We start from the raw sequence: 25,990 nt of genomic DNA, 5'->3' as shown, positions 1-25,990 counted from the left end.
TCCACTCCATGGCAGCCCTGAAGTAACAGGCAGACAATATATGTGATGAGATTCCCAGCAGTAAGGAAGTTCACCTATGCCATCTTCTTCCTGAGGGGGATCCTTGGTGTTCTCTTAGCTTGCTTGTTTTCTTGCAGTTTATATTTTGGTGTCTTGCCTGTCTGTGTGGGTGGGGGCGGTCTTAGAAATTGTTTGGTTGGGCTGTTTACTGATGGTTCTGGCAGTTTCTTCTCCCTATTTTTTCTTTTATAGTGGAAAGTAGGCTGACTTTTCATTGCACTTTTATTGAGAAATTTAAAAAGGGACAATCCCAATTTTCTAATAATCAGAACAATGTTCAAGCACTATTTCTTAACGGATTTAACAGAGTGTACCAAAAAAATAGCACAAAAAATGCTGTCTCAACAACAGGATATATAATCAGCACCCTTCCTTCAAAGTAATCACACAAGGAAAGGGAGGGTGGCCTACTTCTTCACATATTTTCTTGAAAAGAAAAATGTCAAGAACAAAGACACTGATTCTGTTTGCAAATTAAGACATGAACAATTAACAAACTTAATGTATTTTTCCCAGTTATGGACAACCAATCTCCAAATGAGCCCACCCAGCTAAGTTTTATTCAGAAGACTCCCTGACAAGCACACCACTTATAATATAAACACTGGTTGCTTTAAACAGATTTATTGAAATCGACAGAAACTGCTGCCAACTATAGTCACAGAAAAATACTGTGTGTTCCTTCTTAAGCAGGAATGCCTCACATACACTTTAATATCTGAAAGTAGCAAAAAATTAGAAGTATAAAATCAGCTGTTATTTTGCACAACAAAAATATAGTTTCATCAAATAATCAAAATGGGAGATGACAGCAACTTTTAAAAAGATTGCACTGGCAAAATGACTTATTCTCTAGGTTTTAAAATTTCAGTGAATTCAACTGAAAATACAAATATAGAGTCAGAAATGTAATGTAACAAAGTACAATCCTTGTATTTGTATTTTAGTTTACACATTTAAAATTGAATTGAACTTTATTATCAGAATAAACATTCAAATGATTTCTATGAATACAAATAGCCACACTGACAACTTAAATACCTTATTTTGGTATTAATGTATGTTTTAGACACTCTTGATGTTAAAACTCTATTGGCTATCCAAGTGTGAACTGTGCATCTGGTGGGGAAACAGAACAACAGGGCAATGAGATTATTGGTATTTAATAGGATATAATCTTAGTAAAAAAATAACAGATAACTTGTGAAACCAAAGTTCTCTTCTTGTTTCATATAAAAACTGATACAGTACCAGCAAACTTTTCCAAGATAAAGAATGATTCAATCTTTCATCTTTATTTTTTAATATAAAGATGAAACATAAAACACCGTCTGATTTAGAAGGACTCATGGCAAATGTCCTTCACAGCTATGCCAAAGAAAAGACAAAAATAGAAACTTTGTAGAATCAAACAATCAAAGAATGGAAGGAAGGAAATTTGAGTTCACAGCGCTCCTTGTCTTAACATTCAACATGAAGCCATACAAAAAAAAGTTTTTTGATCCATTCTTCCTTTGAAAAGAATTACAAGCAAATGTAGATAAGGAAGTTTTGTTCCTAAAATACGGACATTTCTAAAATAAATTACATTTTTAACATTATTTTGTATTAAACTGTTCTAGAAATATTATTTTCCTTCTATTAATATTTTATTGATTTCAAGTTGCAGATGCAAATCCATGGCAAAAGATGGAATAGGGAGACTACATTTAACAAATAGACTGCTTGTTGATTTGTCTAGCCTTGCAAATAGCCCACAGTTAACCTCCCCTCCATGTTTTTTTAAATCACTTCACTTTTTCTTCCTTCCTTCTTGAAACAAAAGGTCATTAAATGGACCTTCATAGCCAATTTGCTCTCAAGATCTGAAATAGCTGCAGTTTCATGATATCTATAAGCTTTTAGGAGTGTTATTCTCTTTCTACACATAGCTAATCCCTTCTTCCCTGCCTGGTGAATTACTCATACATCATTACAATTTAGCAAAACCATGATATAAATGTATATATCTCTTGACATTCTTTTCTTCAGACTAGCTAGATGTTTGCATCTAGCAAACATATTTAAATAAGAGAAAAATAAAGAAAATGAATAATCAGCTTTGGGTAAGAAATAAATTTGGATAGAATCGCAAGCCTTCTACAGAATCGTCTCTGCAAAGCTGACCCATCTTTTCAGCTAACAGCAACCTGCAAAAAAAGAGTAAAAGATTTTTGAATTATAATCAATTAATTCATCAATTATAATATCTTCTGTCATTAAAATCAGAATATGTGGAGGGGTTTTACCTTTCTTTGGCTAAAAGCACAGACATTCCTACAAGCTTTGCAAACTCTTCAGCGGTAAGAGATCCCTTCTCAGAAACCTAAGAGGGAAGAAAAGGTTCAGAGCGGAATAAATATTCTGTACTACAATGATTTTCTACCATCTTATTGGGTTTTTTTTTCATATATCATATAGTGAATATCTATTTTTCTACTATCCTTGATTCAACAGCTTTACCATTCTGAGCAACTGTTAAAACTTCCACACATTTTTTCCATGCAAACTTGATATCAAAGAATTCCCCAAAATAAACCTGGCAGTTCTGTAACTGTCTACTAGGAATAAACACCACTGCTTTTAGAGATATAAGACACTGTCATGTTATGACTGTACCCTTAAGCCTTAGATGTCTAGTGGGGATCCAAAAGCTAGTTTCCCCTAACCCAAGCCCTAGAAGCGGTTGATAAAATGAGGAGAGAGTGAAGCAATGAGAATTCCCATAATCGAGTGGTCTTTCTGAAGAAGACTGCATGCTTCTGTTGGCCACAGTGATACTAGCACATGTTTACAAAGAAAGAATGACTCTTGCACGTGAGTATGTAATTGCAATTACAAATAACACTGAAGCTGGCTTTGTAAACATTCCCACCAGGAGACATATGGATTCCACCTCTGAATGATTAAGGCTCACAAGTCATCAACGGCTTGCTTAGATACACAAACACAAGACTCTAGTTCCATCTACTACCCACCCCTGGAAACACCATAATCTGATAATTTTTAATAACAGGTTAATAAGTTTATTATTCATTGTGTTACCTAGCTTGCTCTGGGCAAAGTCAGAATATTGCTTACCACACGTCATGCTAAACTTGCTTAATCATGCCAATACATTATCAGTCAACCATCTTCTCCCAGGTGGATTCGACTCTGAATAACTTAATGTGACATGCAAACTGGCCTGTTCTATGGAACTTGAGCTATAAAACTAAGAGGAAGAGGATATTGTGGGTTAAGGAAACGTGGAACTTTTTTAAGTTTATATGTTGGGCTTTCTCCATATGTAAGTTGTCTGTGGGATTTACATGAGAAACACAATCCTTGTCTGGCCTTGACAAATCCTGAGAGTTCTGAGAAAATAATTCTCTCTTGTCCTCTTCCCCAAGAATGTGGTGAGTCAATGTGATATCAGGAGTATCTATGGGGAGGAAAAGGGCTCAAATTGAAAAGATCAGAATTGCAAGATTCTGATGCAAGCATTGCCTCTTTTCTGCACAGATAGTCCTCGATTTACAACAGTTCATTTAGTGACTGTTTGAAGGTACAATGGCACTGAAAAAAGTGTGACATAACCATTTTTCATACTTGTGATCATTGCAGTATCCCCATGGTCACGTGATCAAAATTCAGATGCTTGGCAATTGACTCATATTTATGACAGTTGCAATCTCCTGGGGTCATGTGATCACCAATTGTGACCTGACAGACAAAGTCAATGGGGAAGCCAGATTTACTCAACAACATGTTACTAAGTTAAGAACTGTGGTGATTCACTTAACAACTGTGGCAAGAAAAGCTGTAGAATGCGGCCAAACTCACGTAACATGTCTCACTTAGCAACAGAAATTTTGGGTTCAATTGTGATCGTAAGTCGAAGACTACATGTATGTGATGCAATGCAATGTGAGCGTCCAAAAGAAATACAATTTGTGGCACAAAGCAGTACTGTTTATGAGAGAGAGCCTATGGACCCATATACAATCAAGTTGTTGGCAGAAGAAAGGGTAACAAAAGGCTAACAAATTTGATAAATATCTAGCTTATCTTCAATACATGTGAAACCACCATCCCTTTTTTCACATAAAACTTATTCCTACTCCCAGAAACAGGAAACCTTTTGAAGCCAGGCCTGTGCCCCTAAACTTTGGGTCAATTACCAGGCCTTTCCTGCTTTGCAATTTAATTTAACAAATTCATTTATTATTTTAAAAAGTAAGGCAAAAACAAAAACGTCTAATGTTTAAAAACGGGGTTTAGAATGAATTTAGAAGTTTTCCAAACAAGTATTTTCATGATGAATAGTCTAGGTGGAAACAAGGGTTAAAACGACGTCTGTATTTGCAGCATAAGAAACCTGTTTCAATAAAGATAGGAAATAATATATGCAGATAGAGGGGAATCTGTCAACATTAAAGTTAAATATACTGAGCCCAAACCAGATAGATGTCTTTTCTCCTGGCAGGTTTAAATGTGTGGGTCTCTACGGATGTGTGCTTAACAAAAGATAATAAGCACAAGGAAGAAGCCCATCTAGATGCCAGGCTGGGCAATAACAATATGACTCTTCCCTTAAAATACATACTGTCTCTAAAGCAGAAGCCACCATTTCTTCTTCATTATGTGATAGGAGTTCAATCACCATAACGCCACTATCGAATATACGTAACCTAAATCCCAAAAAGAAAGAAAAACACAAATCTGAACGCTAATCTGTCACCAAAGAGTTGGACTACCACCAATATGATGCCCAAATGCTAATAGCACTAGCAGTAGCCCTTAGACTTATATAACGCTTTGAAGTGCTTTACAGCCCTCTCTAAGCGGTTTATAGTGTCAGTGTATAGCTCCCAACAAAATCTGGGTCCTCATTTTACCGTCCTCAGAAGGATGGAAGGCTGAGTCAATCCTGAACCCCGTCAGGATTGAACTGATGGCAGTGAGCTGAGTTAGCTTACAATACTGAATTCTATAACCACTATGCCACCACAGCTCTTAATACTATGCCTTGGTACCTTCTGCTTCCCCTTTTTGCTTACAAGGACGCAATGAAATAGAATACTTCCATATGAGGATTTAGAGGCAGAAGTCCTAGCAGTTCTGTGGCTTCAGTTACACAATAGGTTCCACCTGGATATTGAATTATCTGAATGAATTATACTGAATTAACGTATTATACGTTCATTATACTGAATGAACGTATCTTTTCTTTTATGTACACTGAGAGCATATGCACCAAGATAAATTCCTTGTGTGTCCAATCACACTTGGCCAATAAAATTCTATTCTATTCTATTCTATTCTATTAACCTGTCTTGTTGGTTTAAATAGATTTGTAAGCTGTTCCACATTAATACACTGAAAAAATTTATCACATTTAGCATGTTACATAAAAGCAGTGCCCAAGTTTGTAACTGATCTTGTATGAACACAGCTTAAAATTAGTTGCTGCCCATATACTGATGCCTGCTGAGTTCCTTTCTTGCAAATGGGCAGTGCCCCTACTAGATTTTTTTCTTTGCTCTGCTTTTTCTCATATCTCCATCACCCATGGTTTCCTCAAGTTCCTGTTTTCCTACCATGGGTTACTTTGTCTTGCTTTCTTTAGCCGTTTTAATTAGCCTTCCCCAAACTCCTCCTCCTTCCTCATTGTTATGCAGCCTACTTTGATCTAAAAACACTGAGGGTTTTTCCCAGAGCCCCTCCTGATCAATTAGGTCCTTCTTTGCAATTCCACACTTCCTCTTTCCTGTTCCTGAAATAATGTTCTTTATTTATCCACCTTTCCAATGTCTTTTCCACACTGTGCATCCGTAGCATCTCCATGACTTGCACACTCTGCTTGATTTACAACCTCCCTATGTGTAAACTTTTGTGTCAATCCAAATATCACATAACTCTTTCCTCATGTATTTATACTGTTAATTGCTAATTTCTCTATTTTTTTTTAACAATAAAACCTACAAAACTATTCGTTTTAAACTGATCTCCCATATAATTATTAGTCTATTAAATATTAAACTCTTAAACTGGAGGACTACAGTTCTATTTGGAAGGATATGTATGTATGTATGTAAAATTTCCTTTTGGTAAGATAAATAGCTGTGTGTTTGGCAAAGAAATAAAATCAAATCTCTTTGTAGTATTTCCATTTCATTAGACTGGAACATGAAGTTGTCAACTTTTTAAAATCCTCTTTATTCCAGTGCCTTTAATAGCCTGACAAAAAAATTTCTGTTAGCAAAGCTTTTTCTATATATAGTGATAACAACTTGACATAACTTAATTGCATATGTCAGAGTACTGTGAAAGACATTACAGGGCGGATGAAGAACTGAAAGGTTTAGTCCAGTATGATTTCTACATAAATACATGAGAAAGCAGCATGGCCAGCTTTATGAGAATGATATCGGACTATAGTATGGGCATTTTCATATGATGAGAAAACTCCACACTTAGATTTGGGTTTTGCTTTTTGCTGCTCCCTAATTCTGAATCTTTTTTTCTCCACATATGTTTTATAAGGATCTGAAAAACACATCAAATAGGTTCTATGTGCACCTCTGGAGATCCTGAACAAATGGCAGGATATAAATCTAACAAGTAAATAGAGCCCTGGTGGCGCAGTGGTTAGAATGCAGTATTGCAGGTTAATTCTACCCACTGCCAGCAGTTTGATCCTGACCAGTTCACAGTTGACTCAGCCTTTTATCCCAGGTCAGGACCAGACTGTTGGGGGCAATATGCTGACTCTGTAAACTGCTTAAAGAGGGCAGTAAAGCACTATGAAGCAGTGTATACATCTAAGTGCTATTGCTATTCCTGCTAAGGAAGGAAAGGGACTGAGCCCCATCCCACCCTTTGAGGTTTCCCCTGCACCCCATTAGAATTTGAAGACTTCTTACCTTAGAGGTAACTTTAGCGATTCCAACATCTTACAAGCATTTACTAGATCTTCAGGGGAAAGCAACTAATGAGAAAACATACATAAGATTAATCTTATAATAATTATACATATATTTAGGATATCCCTACAAGGCCTTTGCAGTCCTTTATGAGATTTAAAGAGCAATTAAGGGACAATGATTACACCTGAGTAATGTTGACAAGTATTATAAACTCCATTCTTTCTTTAAAAATACGAATGCGTGACACTTAAAGAATGGGGAATAGCATACATTCAGAAGGTACATGCTGAAGACATGCGTATTTGTCTTTTTTGAATGTTTTACTGTCATTCTTTAACATGATGTGTTGGATTACATAACCTACAGTCCTCCAGTCTTTACTACCAGCTAGCTGTGATAATAGGCATTAAAAACTGATGCAGTCAGCCAGCACCAGATCGGGGAAGCCTGTCCTACCTTATCACCATGTTACTGAGCCCCTGGAAAGAACAGTGGAGAGCAGAATTTGCCACCATCTACTTCTTTGTTTCAAACGTGCTAGCCTCAAAATGCACAATAGCTGGAATCCATTCCTCCTCCTGCGCATCTGGCAATTTCACAACAAGATGCTGGCAATGGAACATCCCTTGGGTCTCCCGCTAGCTGATTTGTAGCAGAAAGCCTTGCAGATATTCTAGTTTCAACTAAATTTCTGTGAGATGTTTACATCTCCTAACCAAGTTTGTGCACATCCTTTAGCTATTTTATTCTATCAACAGTCCCAGGCTCTCAAAGCAGAGGTTTATATGTGTATAATGTACACATACACATACACACACACACACACACACGTTAACAATCGGCAGACCCATCTTTTTCTGGCTTTCATTTTACATAACTTTTTTTAACCATTTTACATAACTTTTTTTAACCATAGGATCTTCCTTATATTTTAACAATATAATGGTATATATGTTTCTCTGTTTCCTAATAATAACCCTAGTGAGTTCAATGGAATTTCATTTCAGGTAAATTTGAATAGAGTTGTAGCCTTAAAAATGGCAATCTACAGACTTGTTTACATTCTACTGATTTCTAATGCATTGCCAGATGGCTTATCATGCTAGAACAATCTTTATGCTGTTGACCAATAGCACAACTAATGGTTAAGTTCCAATATTTACCATCAGCAGTTACTCCAGAAAAGTTCCTTGGCATATTTAGTGCAGCTCAAATAGCTTTGTTAAAGTGCAGAAGACAATGCATTCCTTACCTCTAGGCCACGAGCACGATTCACCAGACAATAAACTTCTGTGAGGGACATTATTCCTCCCCGTTCCTATTGATTTAAGAACAGCTCTTAAAACACAAAGCAAATCTGGCAATCTGACAATATCAATATTTCCAGAGAGAGGACTGGAAAATTAAAAATGGTGCTGAAGTTATAACCCGAACAGATGTAGCTTCGCAGCAGCAACATATCTGGTGCCAAAACCAACAGGTGCAGGACAGTGGTACAGAGGACAACAGTACCAGAACATTCAACAGAGGCATAAATGTGTCAAGTCCTTCCAGTCATTTTTTGCCAGTGGTACTTAACGTTGCCAAAAATATACCTCAAATCAGCCGTCTCTTTCTATCACTAGCAGAGACATGAAAGACTGATGATGATAAGAATCCTTTTTCTAAGATTTAGCTTTTAATAAAATACTAGATAACCCGTGACTCCCTGGGTCATCCTTTCAGAGGTATTTCCTTATCAGATTTCTCAATGCTTCCAAGAATGTGAGTGTTTCTAACGTACTTCCTTTACTGGAAAAGCTGGGATGCATTCAGGTGTATCTGTCTTAAAAATAGCCTACTTTGAACAGTATAGCACTGTCAAACATCAGTACGGGAAATGTTTTATGACATTTTGAATTATGCCACAAACTCTTTTATGGTAATTTTTATGTCATAAAATATTTATAAAATTTGCCAAATTTCAATTTTATGGGAATCATAGATCCTGGATTTTGGACACATTCTGCAAATTAGTTCATTTGAGTTAACTTGGCTCAAAACGTTTTGCCCTATGGTGCACCATTTCACCCAATTAAAGATTATAGGAATCGAGAGTTTTAGTAGTATACAAAGCGAAAAAATAGAAATGTGATCTATATTTATTCTGAACTGAATTTTCCCAGAACTTGTGTTACTTTATTTGTCATGCATTCAAATCTCTCTCCTCTTAGCATGCATGGATGTGGATAACCACATTAGTGTCCTGCAATCTTCTTTCAAAATGCCTCCATTATTCTATGCCATTCAAATATAACATTTATGCTACAATAGTTTTTAATGAGCGCTTCTGTACCGGAGACAAATTCCTTGTGTGTTGCTTTGCTGGCTGAGGAACTCTGGGCTTTGAAGTCCACAAGTCTTAAAAGAGCCAAGTTTGCAGACCCCTATCCTAGACAGTGCAGGGAGGAACGGAGAAGAGAGCAACATGGGTTGTGTGGCTTACGAGGGAGGAAAGGGACCCAATCCTCTTTACAAGGCACAGGTGCTGATAGAGTTTAAAAGGAAAGGCAAATGGGAGGGGCGTTTGTCAGGAACAAACACGGAATTTATCTGGTGTTTCTTTGAACCCTGGCATCCTCCCAACTGGTTTGATTTATTGCCGTGCTACTTTACTTGTGGAATTCCTTATTTTGCTTGCCCTGCTGGATTAATTACCTTGTCTTGCCTTTGGATTTTTTTGTTATAAGTTTTCTGCTTACAACGCTTGGAACTGAAGTATTGCCAGCCAAAGACTACTCCAGGTTGGTGGAATAGCTCTCTCCAGGCCGGAAAATTGAAAGGGACATTGGGGCCACAGTTGGTGATAATAAAGGGAGTCATATCGGTTCTCTGGCTGTGTTGCCTTTGTATCACGCCCGGGGTTGTTGTGTTCGGCTGGAGAGCACGTGACCAGTAGCATACAACCGGGGTCATCACAGTAAGTCAGAACTTGATGCCCTGGGCCTGACCTGAAGTTTTTCTCCCCATCCCCAACCCCACCCCCTGGAGAAAGGAATGGAGAAATTGCCTAAATAAGAAATCTCTTTTGAGTTGTTTTTCAGTGCAGAGCTTTTACCTACAGTGCTTCCCATAAAAGTGCTTACCTCAAGTTAAGAAGCTAAGCTCTATAGTCTTAATTTGCAGATGCTGCTTAAAAACTGAAAATATTTTAATTATTTTCACACCTTGATTTTTGTTTTGCCTCCTAAATGGCTCAGGGTTGGGAGCCAGGAGTGCCATCAGGCAAACAGCAGGCCCCAGCATATTCCTTTTCCATTGTGTGCTTCCTTCCTATCTTGTAATCCCTTTTCCTCAAATGAATATAAATACAAACATTAATGCTCTTCTTGCTGATTATTCCAGCACTGGGATAAGCATCCCAAAGGACGCAGGAGTGGGGGAAAAGGGAAGCTGAAGGAAAATTGGAAGCACGGTCGCAGTCAAGTGGTGTTCCACTTAATGGCCATATCACTTAGTGACCAAGTTGTTAATCTCAATTGTGGTGGCTAAATGAGGACTATGTGTATTTTAATGGATTTATTTATAAACAGCTCTGATTTCATAAAGCAGTATATTTATCTTATTAGGTAAGCTATTATTATTTTTTCTCTATTTTGAGAAAGGAAAACAGAATTATAGTGGAGGAACTGGGATCTGTAGATTCCGGATGATGTATGGATGTATAAAATAAAGACTCCCTTGGAATCCAATATGTTAACTTAATTTTTTTGACAACAGTTCAATAGTGATTTTCCAAGATTTCCTTTTTCAAATTCTGTATCTAGACTACAACCTCAGGATTTCATATGTTCTCTGATCCACATGCTAAGTAGATTTGACTTCCTTGACCTTTTATGTTTGGCTAAAGTCACAATGTGCTGGTATATAAGGCTGCACATAAAAATAAAAAAAAAGACAGTTAAGTACTTTACCTCTAAAGGTGCCTGTAAAATTCCAGCTAATTGCTTTGCCAGTTGCATATGGTAATGAGTGCCAGATCCATAGGTTTCCCGGGTAACTGGATTGGCAATGCCCATGCTCAACAAATAGGATTTGAATCTTATTGTCTAAAAAAAATGACAAATTAAAATTGAGAATATCAGATTCTTTATCAAACAGTAATTAATTAAAATAGATTACGTGAACTTGGAAGATCCTAATGCACACACACAAAAAGAGGGAAAATTCAAAACAAAAGAATGATGTCCCCGTACGGAAGAACCATAAAAGAAAGGAGGGAGGGACGGAAGGAAGGAAGGAAGGAAGGAAGGAAGGAAGGAAGGAAGGAAGGAAGGAAGGAAGGAAGGAAGGAAGGAAGGAAGGAGGGAAAGAAAAAGAAATGTTCCTCAGCCTGACATGGTCATGATGTACAGTGGCATATTTGAAAAAAGTCCCATCATTCTTTTGTCGCTTACTTTCTGGTAAACAGATTTGAGGAAGCTTGCTAATCCACACAGTGGATTGATAGATTTTCCATGAGGATATTCTCTTTTGAAAAGCTTCCCTTAATAATATAAGAGTCTCAGCTTTGTGTTTATTAAAATTGGGATGGCGGAAAAGAGATTTGAACTCAAGGGCAAGATAAAGTATAGAAATGGAATGAAACTGAATGTTGATAAGTCCCCACTTGTATATGCAACCATATTGTGGACCACATGGCACTCCACTAAATTGGCTATATTTACATAACACCAATCTTATTTACCTTGTTAACATTTGTTTACCAATATTCACTGAGCAAAATCACATTGACCTAGTTTATCGAAAAAGGAGCTGTTTTACAACTTAGAATGATGAAGGAATCATAATTTAGCAGAATATTAACTGACCTCATCTTCAGTGATGTCACCCTGCTTCTCTCTTATCTTGCTAGCAATTGATTTAGACAATTCCACCATTTCCTTTGCCTGTAAGACACAAAATAAACCACAAAATCATGATCTTGCTCCTTTATTTTGAGAACACTCTTCATGGAACAAGCCTGAGTTGCTGAACTGTTCAGCAGGTCAAAGCTAGGAAAGAGAGTTCTTGGATTAGGTTTGGCTGGCATTTCCCTTTCTTCACAATCCAGTTAGGTATTATTGAGTTGGAGTCAATTGCTCGCTGTATAGACAAATATCTACCATCTAGACATACTGTCAATAATATTTCACTTTATTTAATTATTTTATATGATAATAACTTCATAAGTAATCATTAAGCTATGATGATTCAAATAATGCAGTTTATTTATAGTGCGTGCATGTATTTATATATATGGAATGATACAAGTTATACTTCTATATAGCCGAGTCACAGAACCTTCCTCCCCTATTTGAGTCTGTTGAATAAAATTAGTTTCTCCAGTCCCCAGTTAATCAGCATGCTTACTAATAAAGTGGAGGTATTACCTTTTCCATCAGCTTGCTGAGGTCTTCAAAAGCCTGAAATGATAAACTGATTTAGTAATACATAATTCCTTCATATTGCAATAAAATGCAATTGCAACACACCTGTAACTTCACCATTAATTTTCCTCCCAAATTAAAAAAACTAAAAACAATTGGTTGCCATTTTTGGAGTTCAAGTATCAGTAATTTTAATGCATAAATAATTATATACATGCTTCTGCTTTGTAATCTAAATGGATTTCTTTTGACTAGAAAAATATACTAGAAACTTAGCTTTAAAAAGCCTCCTTTCTTCTAGCAACTCATTTTCAACATGGTTTGAAAGTAAATACCCTGTTTCCCCCAAAAGAAGACATCCCCTAAGCCCAAACGGGCTTTTGAGCGCATGGCAATAAGGCCAAGAACTTAGTTCAGGGTTCAAAAAAAATATAAGACAGGGTCTTATTTTCGGGAAAACACAGGTAGTTACTAAAGTGGAATATTCTCATCTGATCTGTAATTATACATACCATAATTTTACAAGCTGAAAGTAAATTAACAGTAGGAAAATCTGGAAGAATTTAATAGGGCATGGTGCTATGTAGTTTTTTCTACATATATATATATTTGCAAAACTCACTATTCTAATTAAAATTGCATATTTAGCCTTGCTCTCAACATGAAAAAATTTCTTACCCAACAATAAAAGAACAAAAATCTAGATCAACAGACAAGTGTGTTTTAAATAATCCTTCCACCAAATGATTCAGGCTTTAGTACAAAGAAAAATGTATATACACCTGAAAGGAACTTCCTGAGACAACTAACGGAATCACTTTAAAAAAATTAACAATAACTAGCAGATGCAGGAAGTCTATTCTAAAATTCAGGGCACTAGTTTTAAAACTGAATGATCTGAAATCAGCATTACTTCACAATGGTTTCCCTCAGGTGACATCCATTCCTTGTGTCCTCCGATAAACAGAGGAAGAAAGAGACAGCAGAGTTACATGTGGCTCATGGTCATATGAAAAATGCAATATTGGTACATTTTTGTAAATCTGCTAAAAGAGCCTCCTTTGCGTTGATAGTTCACAAGCTGAACAGTAGTGAGATGACTGTTTCTTGTAAAGATTTGTAGAAAATTAACCAGTGAGAGACACATGACTCGATCTGCAGGATGCTTAACTTAATTCAACTTGGCATCTACCAGATGCAGAAAGCCCTTGGTTTGCCTTCATCTCTATATGGCCAGGAAATTGATTTCAATTGTATTTGCTTTCATTTATCACCTGAATCAGAAACTTGTAGGCCAATATAAAAGTCAGTGTCAAAACCTATGATTAAAAGTTGCCTTATATTAGAAATGAGCAGGGTATGTGCTGAACCAGGATCCTCAGTAGACAAAAGAAGAGATTATGGTTTACCAAAAGCAACAATAAACAGTTCCCCCTCTTGAATGAGCAAGTGTGAGCAAGAGGCTACTTGTGCTTATGTGTTCAGTCATAGTTTGGCCTAAAGGGAACATCTGCATTTTAACTGAATAAAGAACATAATCCATGCTGAAGAAACATGTACATAATCCTGAATCATGACTAGAAATATATCCAATAATAAAGTAACAATTTCCAGTGACAACCATTCTCCACAAAAGATTTATTCTCCCCAAACTGAACATCCAAAAATAAGATAACCAAAAGTACAGAAGAAAAAAAGAGACTAAAGTTACAAAAAATACAAATTAAAAAAGAAAAAGCTTTTCACAATAGAAAATCCTCAGGTTTATAGAATTCTCTATTTCTGTTCTTTTTGCCTGCCCCAAATAGTGATAGCTCTTGGTTTTCCTAACCTTGACAAAATATTTGGTTTTGGAAAAGGTCCCCTGTTCCAAAACATGAATGCATTTTGGTCCCTTAAAATCGTAAACTAGAAATGGTTACAGTTATATTAGTTCTGAAGAAAATTACTTGCCTCAGAAATGTTTTTATCCATCTCTTTTCTTCTTTCTTCTAATTTCCTCTCAATGCCAACAATTCCTGCAGCTCTTATTCTTCCACTCTGAATAACATATGATGAACAAATTATGATGGAAAAGCAATGTAAGGAAAGATGCAACAAACATTGATAGTTCATTTAGAAGCAGTATTACACAGTGACCATCTTTTGTATCCAACTAAAACCACAGTTTGAAGAAGACAGGGAAAAAAACATAATATTTTGCTGACAGGTAAGTACATAATATTGACAGTTTCCTAGTTTGTTTTGCCTTCTTTCTGCCTTCTTTGTTTTGTATCTGTGAACTAGGTAGAGTGCAAAAAGATAACCCCATAGGAAAAGAAAATGCTTACAACATCAGTAATATTAGAGAAAATAAACCAACAAACCAAGTTTGGTACATGATTTGTTATTTATAAATAAATAAATAATTAAAGCAATACAATTATTTTTGCCATAGGGCAAAACATGGTTTCTGAGGTGAGTTGGGCTGAGTGAGAGGAATTGGCCCAAAGTCATGTAGTTAGCTTTTATGGCTAAGGTGGCACTTGATCTCATGGTCCCCTGCTTTCTAACTTGATGCCTTAACCATTAGACCAGGGCTGTCAAACTCCTGGCCCATGGGCCGGATGTGTCACGCACTGGCTATACCCATGTCTGGTTTAGTAAAGGCAGGGAAAATCTGATATGTCACATGACGCCGCTGCACTAGGCCATACTGGCTCTTTGAGCAATATATGAACAGAATGAATGTGCATAGGACAGGGACTTGTCACCTCTCATTCATTATCCAATGCAGATTAGATGTCTTTCCTTTAGTTTTCAATTAATGACAAAAGGGGTTAATTGCAGTTGTATATTATTGATATAAACTGCATAAACTATATTTTAAAGTTCAGAAAATCTCTGTTAAGGAAAAACACAAATTGTTGTGTTGAGAGATAAAGCTAAATTCCAGGTAGTTAAAAAGGGAAGAAATATTTCCCTGTTTCCTTGTGGCTGTGCTAGAGAAAGAGAGAGGAACTGATGAGTTTAAGCCTCATGTAGGTATATGTGAAATCTTGATTTAACAGAACACCTGGGGAAAATGGATATCCGTCATTCATGATGGGTTTGCTAAATTAAAATGGTTATCAGCGTGATTACCTTATGCAAATTTGTAAAATGACAAACACAATGGACATTTGTCTGTTGCATTCAAAGTCTGCTAAACCAAGTTTCACTTTAATCATAATTCACTATCCAAATAAAGACAGGATATCATTGATTTCCTAAAATCTTTTTCAGGATATCAATTATATTGGCATTTTAAATTATTATATTTTTCCTTTTACCTAATAAGAAAAGTTATCAACTATGTAGTGTGTACTTCTTTATGAAATAAAGACCTAATTATATCTTTTATATTATTTTGAAAGAGGTTCACTTGCAACTATTATTGTATTAATCCAGGGGTCAACAACCTGCAGCTCTGGAGCCGCATGTGGCTCTTACACCCCTCTGCTGCAACTCCCTGTCACTCAAAATATGCGTCGCAACCGCCAATGTGCGACACCTGGCACGTGATTTATTGAGCTTTTCAACCCCCAGTTGACCAACCATGGATAAATCCAAGAAAAGTTACGTTTCAGAAGAAAGCAGAATGTTTAATTTAACTACATATGCTAGTTTTGTGGCCACTCAAGAAATAGTCAGGCATGGGAAAGGTTTTGTTGCTCCTGGTCTTTTCTTTTCTGTGGGAAATGGGTCCAAATGGCTCTCTGAGTGTTTAAGGTTGCAGACCAGTGTATTAATCCAATATACTTGCTTGACAACACATCACCTCCTATGCTCCCAGGCAGCCACTTCCTCTGATATTTTCTCTATCGTGTGTTAAATATCAATCTTACTTAGAAATGAGATATCCAAGCTAAATAGATACCTGTGAAGCCCTGTCAACATCTATGGTTTGGGAAGCTGGCATGTTCTCCCATCTGCGCTGAGACATTTCTTCCGTAAGCCTCCTGAAGAACTGGGTATATGGCAATAATTTCCAAAAGTGAGTAATTACAAAAATGCATTGAAACTAAAATTTCAATATTTTGTATATGCTGCAAATAGATAAAGTTGCTTTCATAAAACCTAAACTAGGTAATAATGTGAAATTTAATGTATCACTCGTTGCTGAAAGAATCCAAAAGTACTTCAGTCCATTTTGATCCAAACCACAGAAAAACGTATAATAACGTATAATAATAATTCAGAATTATTCAATTGGTAAACGCAGCTTTACTCAGCTTACATCCTGCGACAATAGTCTAAAGCAGGGGTCTCCAACCTTGGCAACTTTAAGACTTGTGGACTTCAACTCCCAGAATTCCTCAGCCAGCAAAGCTTGGTTGGAGGCCCTTGCTCTAAACACCATCAAACATCAACATCTGTCTACCCAGCACCTTGGAAAAAACTTGATAGGTCTATAAAAATGCCAAATCCAGTCTGAACATCTGGCTTACTGTGCAACGAACCATAATCATCACCATCTTGGAATTCTGTATAATAAATTCCCTTATCTCTCTTTTAACCACACTAAAAAAATTTCCTGTTATTTTTATAGAACAGTCATTTAGAAAGTATACCTACCTCAATCTGACCATGTTCTTTGAAAGAAAGCTTGATATATGAGTATTTACTAGTCTGGAATGGACCAGGATCCTTATTGGAACCTACTGGATGAAGATGCACTACTATTTTGGCACTAAAGATATATTAAAAAAAAATAGGAGAAAAGGAGAAAATGTATTTTTTGTTATTAAAGAATAAATTCCTAAAATCAAAAATCAATTTTTTAAAAAATTCATTCAGATTACCTTTCATTTAAAAACAAGTCAAAAAGTAAATGGGGAAATAGAAAGTTTCTATAACCTTTAAATAATTTTGCATTTTTAATCATCAGTTTAAAATCCTACACTTTGAATATATTTACTGGAATATTTGGGACAGAAACATCATTCTTGGTCAAAATAAGGCACAAATAAACCTCTGAAAGCCAAAACCTATCAATCAAAATTTCCAATTATCAGATGGCACAGTATATAAAATTCCTGCAAGAAAGTTATCAAGTTGATAGGAGGCAAATATTTAATTTACATCCTTTCCTATCTTGAGTTCAAGGTGACATATTCTTTCCACTTTTCCTTACAATATCCCTGTTCTGGGGGAAAAACTGACCGAATAGCTACTAGCAAAAGAAAATACAGCAATGGCCAATAAATCTTAGGTGCCCTTCGAAGATTTTTGTTGATGGTATTTTACCTTTTTCCTATCCCCGCTGCTTGCTCTTCAATGAAGATAATTTGGGAAAGGGGAACAGCCATACAGCATTCCTGCAATACGACACAAAGGGTAAAGTGAAGACGTATTTGGTGGAACACAGTATTTATTCTAATAAACTGTAAATAGCTAATATTGTTCCCACAACAGGGTCTGTCATCAAATAAATATTAAATTACATGGTATCGTTATGCAAAAATATTATTCAATAGCATAAAACTAATATCCAGTAAAATCTTATTATTTTTTGTTTGGCACTTTTAAAGAAAGCTTATAAGAACCCATCTGTCAACCCAAAGAACATCTGCAAGCTCTATCTTCCTATTTTCTTCTATGTTGCCTGAGAAAGTGGGGAGTGTAAACCCCAGCAGATCTAGAAAGCAACACTGGGAAAAAGATACTCTAGCAGATTCCTCCTCTTTTCATCTGATGCCTTGGGATGCTACTCAGAATCAATGCTGACATAAATATTTTACAGGTAGTCCTTGACTTACAACAGTTCATTTAGTGACCATGCAAAGCTACAACGGCACTGAAAAAAGGGACTTATGCTGTTTTTCACACTTACGATCGTTGCAGTACTCCCATGGTCATGTGATCAAAATTCAGACACTTGGCAACCGACTCGTACTTACGACGGTTGAAGCGTCCCACAGTCATGTGATATCTTTTGATAAGCAAAGTCAATAGGGAAGCCAAATTCACTTAACAACAGTTTGGCTAACAACTGCAGTGATTCACTTAACAACAATAGCAAGAAAGGATGTAAAATGGGGCAAAGTTCACTTAAATGTTTCACTTAGCAACAGACATTTTGCGCTCAATTGTGGTCATAAGTCGAGGACTACCTGTACTTATAGACATCATGAAATGTTCTTCACAGATTAAAGAGTGATCTTAAAAGCACAGCGAAGATACAAATGTGGTAAATATGTAATCTGTTAACTGCAGTTTCGAAGGCCCTTCAATAACTAAATTACGAGAAAATATAAACTTATTGTTGCTTTCACCTGCTGCAATGCAGAGTAAGACCCAGTGAACTCATTGGGCTTACAACTGACTAGTCCTGAATAAGATGGAAGTGCAAATTATACGGCAAACATCTGGGATAAAACAAGATCACCAATTTCACAGTATTCAGGGCGATTACACTTTTTAGTACTTCAATAGCATACACAGAAGAAAAAAACACTGGATTTCTGATTTCCATTTATCTATTTGTTGAAGAAGACAATTGGCAGCAATACATTTATAAATGTAATCACTATCCAATAATATGGAAAGGAAGATAGCAGTTTAAATAATGGGGGAGCAGTTGCTGACTGGACTAGAGCACAGGAGAGAATAATCAAGATTATGAACAAATCCTGAAACCATCCAGTCATATATCAGAATGATCCTTGGTGTATGCTGTCTTACCAATTTGTTTTGTAAGAATTCTCACTTTGATAGATATAAGGACGTATAATCCTAAAAGATAACAGCATCCTTAAACCTGATTGGTATTAGCAACTTTCTAATAATGGGAAATCCTCTTTGTGGATTGTTCTGTTTTGGACATTCAAAAAATAAACTGAGATTCCTTTACCAGATTCCTTTGGAAGGTAGTTTTACTATTATTTGATAACTTTAATAATAAAAAGCAAGAGGTTGTTTTTAATAAGTAACTCTTATTAATTGATCACAGGACTTTTTGGACACAGCTATTTCAACAGCTTAGACTGAAAGTTCTTAGAATATAAGTTACAAAGTTTACAGTATTGTATTAATTATTAATATATTTTTGAAATGTTCATTGAATTCTCAATAATAAGGCTAAGCAGGTCAAATAACTAAATAAATGATTAGGCATATACATATTTTTGTACTCAAATTCAGTTTACACCTGCATGCAGGTACTCGGAAGGTTTGAAAGGATTTGCTTCCCAGTAAACATAGGGAATGGAATCCAAAGTTACTCATGCAGATTCTATTCACTCAGCACATTTTTAAAATTATTTGTTAGATAAATGTCCTCCCTTTCATTCAAGAGCTCAAGATGGGAAGCATGGTGGCTCATGAGGTTAGGACGCTGGGCTGATTAGTAATCCCATGTTCAAAACCTGATTGCTGCTGCATGGTGGGGTGAGCTCTCACCATTTGCTCCAGCTCCTGCCCACCTAGCAGTTCGAAATCGAACAATCACAAGTAGATAGATATCACTTCAGTGAGCACATTAACGGAGACATGAAAGGAGCCCCCAATCAGGTGTTCCCTGGCAACAGTCATGTCACCCGCTAATATTTTCAACCCAGAAACGCCTTAGGCGCTTCCGACATGAATACAAGTGCAAAGAGCTCAAGGTGGTATATAGAGGGCTCCCTCTTCCCATGTTTTCTCACAGCAGCAACATTCTGGAGCTGAGGATTGTCTCCCAATACTAGTTCAATCACCACACCAACTTTTTATTATTTTACCATTTTTCCCCCTGAAATCCCGCCAACATTTCATCATCTATTGTGGTGGGTTGAGGGACCCTCCAGAGCCAACAGTGAGAATGCACAGGAACTGTACGAAAAGAATTACTCTGCTTCATTCTATAAATAGAAACCAATTCACAGAAATAAATGACTTATGTCACAGAAGTTATACAATAATATGGCTTCTCCAAATTTTGCATGGAATTACTGAGCTAACAATCCTTAGCAACATTGATCTATACAATCTTCTTGGGGATAAGCAGATATGGCCTTTTGGAGGCTTTTGTATTCTTTAGTCCTTGAGCTGGGAAGGATCAAGACCTAACTCTCCTCCCAATGGCTTCTGTACCTATCAAGCAATTGCAGCAGAATCTCCCAATAGAATCTGAGGTAAACCAATAGTAAAAACTATTGGTCTTTTGAGGAATGGACGGCGGTAGGCTGGTCTTTCTTTGCTAGAAATGTTTTTGGTTTTCTGGTCCCAATCCCTCAGAGAAGAGCTTAGATGTAGGATAACCCACAGCTATTTTGAGAACTTGTTGAATGATCCAAATAAATCACACTCATTAATTTCTGAGCTTACTTTGCTTGTCATAAAACTTCTATTTTTTAAAAAAAATTAACAAACTGAAAAATATGAAGTTGAACATAAAGACTTATTTTGGCCATACAATTATCAATCAATATATTTATCATATATTACAGGAAAATTACATATGCAACAATAGATCTACTTACATGATTTTTCTGATCTCTCCAGATCAATCTGTGTGTACTAAGGAGCAATACTCCAGTTTCAAACTTCAACTAGAGAAAAAAAATGAGTAGATTTTAAGATATTCAGAACCTTTGTTTCTTTCAATATGCTATTTTTTGTAGAATCATACATGTTGTGTTAGGAAAATACTTTGTGAACATGTGTTTGGTTAATTAATTTTTCAAAATTAGACTGTAGAAAGGGAGAAGAAATTACATTCCTTCTAATTTCATGGTGTACATCCATTTCCATAGGAAAAACAATAAAGTGCAAGGTGACAAATTGAAAAAAAAAGTCAAAAGAAAATGTAATGCAAGAATTCAAGATATAAAGAACTAACAACAAATGATGGCTGAGCTTTTGTGTTTTGTAGCAGACTTATGGAAAAGAAATATTTTCTTGTCACCACATCTAAGTCATTTTAATTAATGTTGTATGTTTTCCTCAAGGTATTTTCGTAACTAGCTCTACCTACCTATCTAAGGGACTCCCTTAGTCAAAATATAAGAGTTCATGCTAGCCTGTTTCATGATTCCTTTTTTTGTTAGCATGAACCCAATCACTCTGCCTTATCAATGTATCATATATTTATTTATTTATTTTATTTATTATTCAAATTTGTATACCGCCCTATCTCCCGAAGGACTCAGGGCGGTTCACAGGCACATAAAAACATTTGTATACAAATTAAGATAATCATTAAAAAACTTATTCTAATGCCCAATTATTAAAAGATCTAAATATGAATATTAAAAAACCAATTTAAAAACCCCTATAAATTTAAAATCTAAGCCAGTCCTGCACAGATGAATAAATGTGTCTTGAGCTCGCGACGGAAGGTTCGGAGGTCCGGAAGTTGACGGAGTCCTGGGGGGAGTTCGTTCCAGAGGGTGGGGGCCCCCACAGAGAAGGCCCTTCCCCTGGGCGTCGCCAGACGACACTGCCTAGCTGACGGCACCCTGAGGAGTCCCTCTCTGTGAGAGCGCACGGGTCGGTGAGAGGTATTCGGTAGCAGTAGGCGGTCCCGTAAATAACCCGGCCCTATGCCATGGAGCGCTTTGAAGGTGGTTACCAAAACTTTGAAGCGCACCCGGAAGGCCACAGGTAGCCAGTGCAGTCTGCGCAGGATTGGTGTCATACGGGAGCCACGAGGGGCTCCCTCTATAACCCACGCAGCCGCATTCTGAACTAACTGCAGCCTCCGGATGCCCTTCAAGGGGAGCCCCATGTAGAGGGCATTGCAGTAATCCAGGCGAGACGTCACGAGGGCGTGAGTGACCGTGCATAGGGCATCCCGGTCTAGAAAGGGGCGCAACTGGCGCACCAGGCGAACCTGGTAGAAAGTTCTCCTGGAGACGGCCGTCAAATGATCTTCAAAAGACAGCCGTTCATCCAGGAGGACGCCCAAGTTGCGCACCCCTTCCATCGGGGCCAATGACTCGCCCCCAACAGTCAGCCGAGGACTCAGCTGACTGTACCAGGATGCCGGCAGCCACAGCCACATATATGATCCCAATTGTAGAGTTTTTTAATTGAATGGCCCAGTAGGATCATTCAGACTCACTGTTCAATTTTCCTTCCTTCCAAGAACTTGAAAAAGACTTGAAAAATGTAAGTGGCTAGAATGAAAATCCATGACACCTGTATTCCAATGAAACTGCATGAACTAAGCCAAGCATTGCTAAAATGAAAGCTTAATCTGAGAATACATGAATCTCTTCTAAGGATACCCATCAAGGCACTGTAATAATAATAATAATAATGATAATGATAATATAATGATAATGATAATGATAATGATAATAATAATAATAATAATAATAATAATAATAATAATAATAATAATAATAATAATAATAATAATAATAATAATAATAATAATAATAATAATAATAATAATAATAATAATAATAATAATAATAATAATAATAATATTTTAATTTGTATACCGCCCTTCTCCCGAAGGACTCAGGGCGGTTAACAGCCAATTTTTTTATTTAAAAACAACAAAGTACATACAATATAAATAAAACAGAAACTAAAAAACTTATTCAAAATTTGGCCCAAAATTTAAAACATATTTAAAACCCTAAAAACAAATTAAAAATTAAAACCCATAGAAAAATCTATAAATTCTATGCCAGTCCTGCGCGGAAAAATAGATAGGTTTTAAGCTCGCGGCGAAAGGTCCGAAGATCAGGAAGCTGTCAGAGTCCAGGGAGAAGTTCATTCCAGAGGGTAGGGGCCCCCACAGAGAAGGCCCTTCCCCTGGGGGCCGCCAGCTGACATTGCTTGGCTGACGGCACCCTAAGGAGTCCCTCTATGTGAGAGCGCATGGGTCGGTGGGAGGCAAACGGTGGCAGTAGGCGGTCCCGTAAGTAACCCAGTCCTAAGCCATGGAGCGCTTTAAAGGTGGTAACCAACACCTTGAAGTGCACCCGGAAGACCACAGGCAGCCAATGCAGCTTACGCAGGATTGGTGTTATATGGGAGCTCCGAACAGCTCCCTCTATCATCCGCGCAGCTGCATTCTGAATTAACTGGAGTCTCCGGGTGCTCTTCAACGGGAGCCCCATGTAGAGAGCATTGCAGTAGTCCAGGCGAGAGGTAACAAGAGCATGAGTGACTGTGCATAAGGAATCCTGGTCTAGAAAGGGGCGCAACTGGCGAATCAGGCGTACCTCATAAAAAGCTCTCCTGGAGACGGTCATCAAATGGTCTTCAAAGGACAACCGCCCATCCAGGAGAACGCCTAAGTTGCGCACCCTCTCCATCGGGGCCAGTGACTCGCCCCCAACAGTCAGCTGTGGTTGCAGCTGACTGTACCGGGATGCCGGCATCCACAGCCACTCTGTCTTGGAGGGATTGAGTTTGAGCCTGTTTCTCCCCATCCAGACCCGTACGGCTTCCAGACAGCACTTCGACAGCTTCGTTGGGGTGGCCTGGGGTGGAAAAGTACAGCTGCGTATCATCAGCGTACAGTTGGTAACTCACCCCAAAGCCACTGATGATCTCACCCAGCGACTTCATATAGATGTCGAACAGGAGGGGCGAGAGAATCGACCCCTGCGGCACCCCATACATGAGGCGCCTCATAGTCGATCTCTGCCCTCCTGCCAACACCGACTGCGACCGGTCAGAGAGGTAGGAGGAGAACCACCGATAAACGGTGCTCCCACTCCCAAACTCCCTAGCCGGTGCAGCAGGATACCATGGTCGATGGTATCAAAAGCCGCTGAGAGATCTAACAGGATCAGGGCAGAGGAATAACCCGTCCCGGGCCCTCCAGAGATCATCAACCAACGCGACCAAAGCTGTCTTCGTGCTGTATCCAGGCCGAAAACAGACATATACAGAAAAGAAGTCTAAAACTCTGAGCAATACTTGATACAAACAATACTTTTTTTACTTCCTTTTTAAGACATGGTCACTGCTGACAGTAAGGAAAAAAATTAAGATACTATACTGGATTGATTCACATATTGTGAGAAGCAATATTCTGTTTAATTATGATTTATTAATAAACCACAAGTTTATGTTCACAGACCATCGTTTGCAAAATATAGTAGCTGGGTTCACAGAAGACAAAGTGAAGGAGAGAATATTTCTTTTAAACAGAGAATGCTTTAATATCATGTATCATTCAAGAGCAAAGTTTTATGTCTCTTGTTTCAAAACTATTAATTCTACCCATGAAAAATTGGTAGTATTGAGTATTGAAAGTTTCTCAACCAAGCATTTTATCTTTAAGGGTTTGGATTTTTTCTCCTTTTTGCTGGTAAAAGGTGAAGGAATCTATGGGAAACACATGAGAAATTACAATTACAGACTCCACTACAGGTTACAGACAGGGATATTAACTAGGCTGCAGAAAGAACAATTGCAACCAGCCTGCCTTCCAGAGAGAACCTGTATGCTGGGTGGGTCAGAAAGAGGGCTGAGAAGATATCTACAGGCCCTTCACAACCTGGACATAAACTGTTTCAAATCCTCCCCTTGGGAGGCACTATAGGGCAATCCATGCCCAAACAACTAGACACAGGGACAGTTTTTTCTTTTGTGCTTTCACGTTGATGAACCCCTAATTCTCAATGTTGTTTAATGTCTATATGTATTTACTCATGTAGTATGGCTGCAATATTATTTATCCTTCATCTTCTTTACTACCCTTATTGGTATTATGATTATGATTCTATTGTTTTGTATGTACACTCTGAGCTTCTGCACCAGAGACAAACTCCTTGTATGTCTAATTACACCTGGCCAAATAATCAGTTCAGTTCAAATAGGAAACAATAGCAACTGCCCTGTAAGAAAGATTTGGGGGACGTTTACATTCCCATATTTTAACACTGTAATTTTATTATGTTTTCATTGCATTTGCACACCGTTTTAGATGTTTTATGCCCAAGAGATGGACTATAGTACTTAAGAAACAACTTCACATATGATCGAAGAGGCAACACAGCAGGGCAACGAAGATGCATAACATTCCTAACAAGATTACAGCTTTCCTTAGAGATTGCATAAATGTATATATATATATAAATACGGGACTACTGACATTAGTGCAAAAGGGCATGGAGAAATCGATTTCAACACAATTGCCACTTTTTGAGTAACGAATAAAGAAGGCAAAGCTAATTAAACCAAAGGAAAAGGACATTCGAGGAACCGGATCTACCATACGCATGATTCTCTGGGGCCTGAAATCCGGGATGGAAGTGGATTCCTGTTTAGGCGACTCCCCGTCTCTCAGTAGCGCACCCGCGGCTTTCTCCGGTCGAAGAACGACCTGGTGGGCTCCTCAATCCCCATTCCCCACTTTGCCAGCTGCCTTTAGGAGAGGCCGGGGCCCCTCCGCCCTCCCCGCCGGCTTCCCTCCCTCCTGGCGCAGCTGCCACTAGCCGCCCTGACCTTTTCCTCCCCATCGTACAGGCGGACCCCGCGCTGCTGCGTGACGAGGTTCTCGTGGATCTCCAAGAGGCCAGTAGCCCAGGCGAAGCGATCCATGGAACCTCCGCCGCGCACGAACGCTTCCCTTTCCCGGCAATACAGACGGCTCGCCCT

General features: G+C 37.8%; 1 protein-coding gene across 4 annotated transcripts; it reads right to left on the bottom strand.

Moving 5' to 3' along the window:
- Nucleotides 1–668: 668 nt before the first annotated feature.
- VPS36 (vacuolar protein sorting 36 homolog) lies at nucleotides 669–25,990 on the bottom strand. 4 transcript variants are annotated; one of them, XM_058179978.1, is made up of 14 exons: nucleotides 25,838–25,990; nucleotides 20,902–20,970; nucleotides 17,687–17,757; nucleotides 17,015–17,129; nucleotides 16,317–16,406; nucleotides 14,372–14,458; nucleotides 12,422–12,454; nucleotides 11,861–11,938; nucleotides 10,964–11,098; nucleotides 8,263–8,328; nucleotides 7,008–7,072; nucleotides 4,688–4,772; nucleotides 2,349–2,425; nucleotides 669–2,249 (listed from the first exon to the last, which is right to left on the bottom strand). In XM_058179978.1, exons 1-14 carry the CDS (start codon nucleotides 25,931–25,933, stop codon nucleotides 2,156–2,158), a joined length of 1,161 nt encoding a protein of 386 aa, XP_058035961.1. In that variant the 5' UTR covers nucleotides 25,934–25,990; the 3' UTR covers nucleotides 669–2,155. The 4 variants fall into 4 exon arrangements, with proteins under 4 accessions (XP_058035961.1, XP_058035984.1, XP_058035969.1 ...); XM_058180001.1 differs by lacking the exon at nucleotides 25,838–25,990 and adding an exon at nucleotides 25,610–25,809; XM_058179986.1 differs by lacking the exon at nucleotides 25,838–25,990 and adding an exon at nucleotides 25,605–25,808.

This window comes from Ahaetulla prasina, chromosome 1, assembly GCF_028640845.1.
Source record: "Ahaetulla prasina isolate Xishuangbanna chromosome 1, ASM2864084v1, whole genome shotgun sequence".
In the NCBI taxonomy this organism is placed as follows: domain Eukaryota; kingdom Metazoa; phylum Chordata; class Lepidosauria; order Squamata; family Colubridae; genus Ahaetulla; species Ahaetulla prasina.
Note: the sequence above shows the minus strand (reverse complement) of the source record. Positions and strands in the feature narration are given on the sequence as shown.

Coding starts and splice junctions, on each gene's coding strand:
- VPS36 (XM_058179978.1), bottom strand. CDS start 25,933: ATGGATCGCTTCGCCTGGGCTACTGGCCTCTTGGAGATCCACGAGAAC. Junction 11,099..11,860: donor GTGACATCACTGAAGATGAG/GTCAGTTAATAT, acceptor CATTTTTTTTAG/ACAATAAGATTCAAATCCTA. Junction 2,426..4,687: donor TGGCTTCTGCTTTAGAGACA/GTATGTATTTTA, acceptor CTTCCCTCTTAG/GTTTCTGAGAAGGGATCTCT.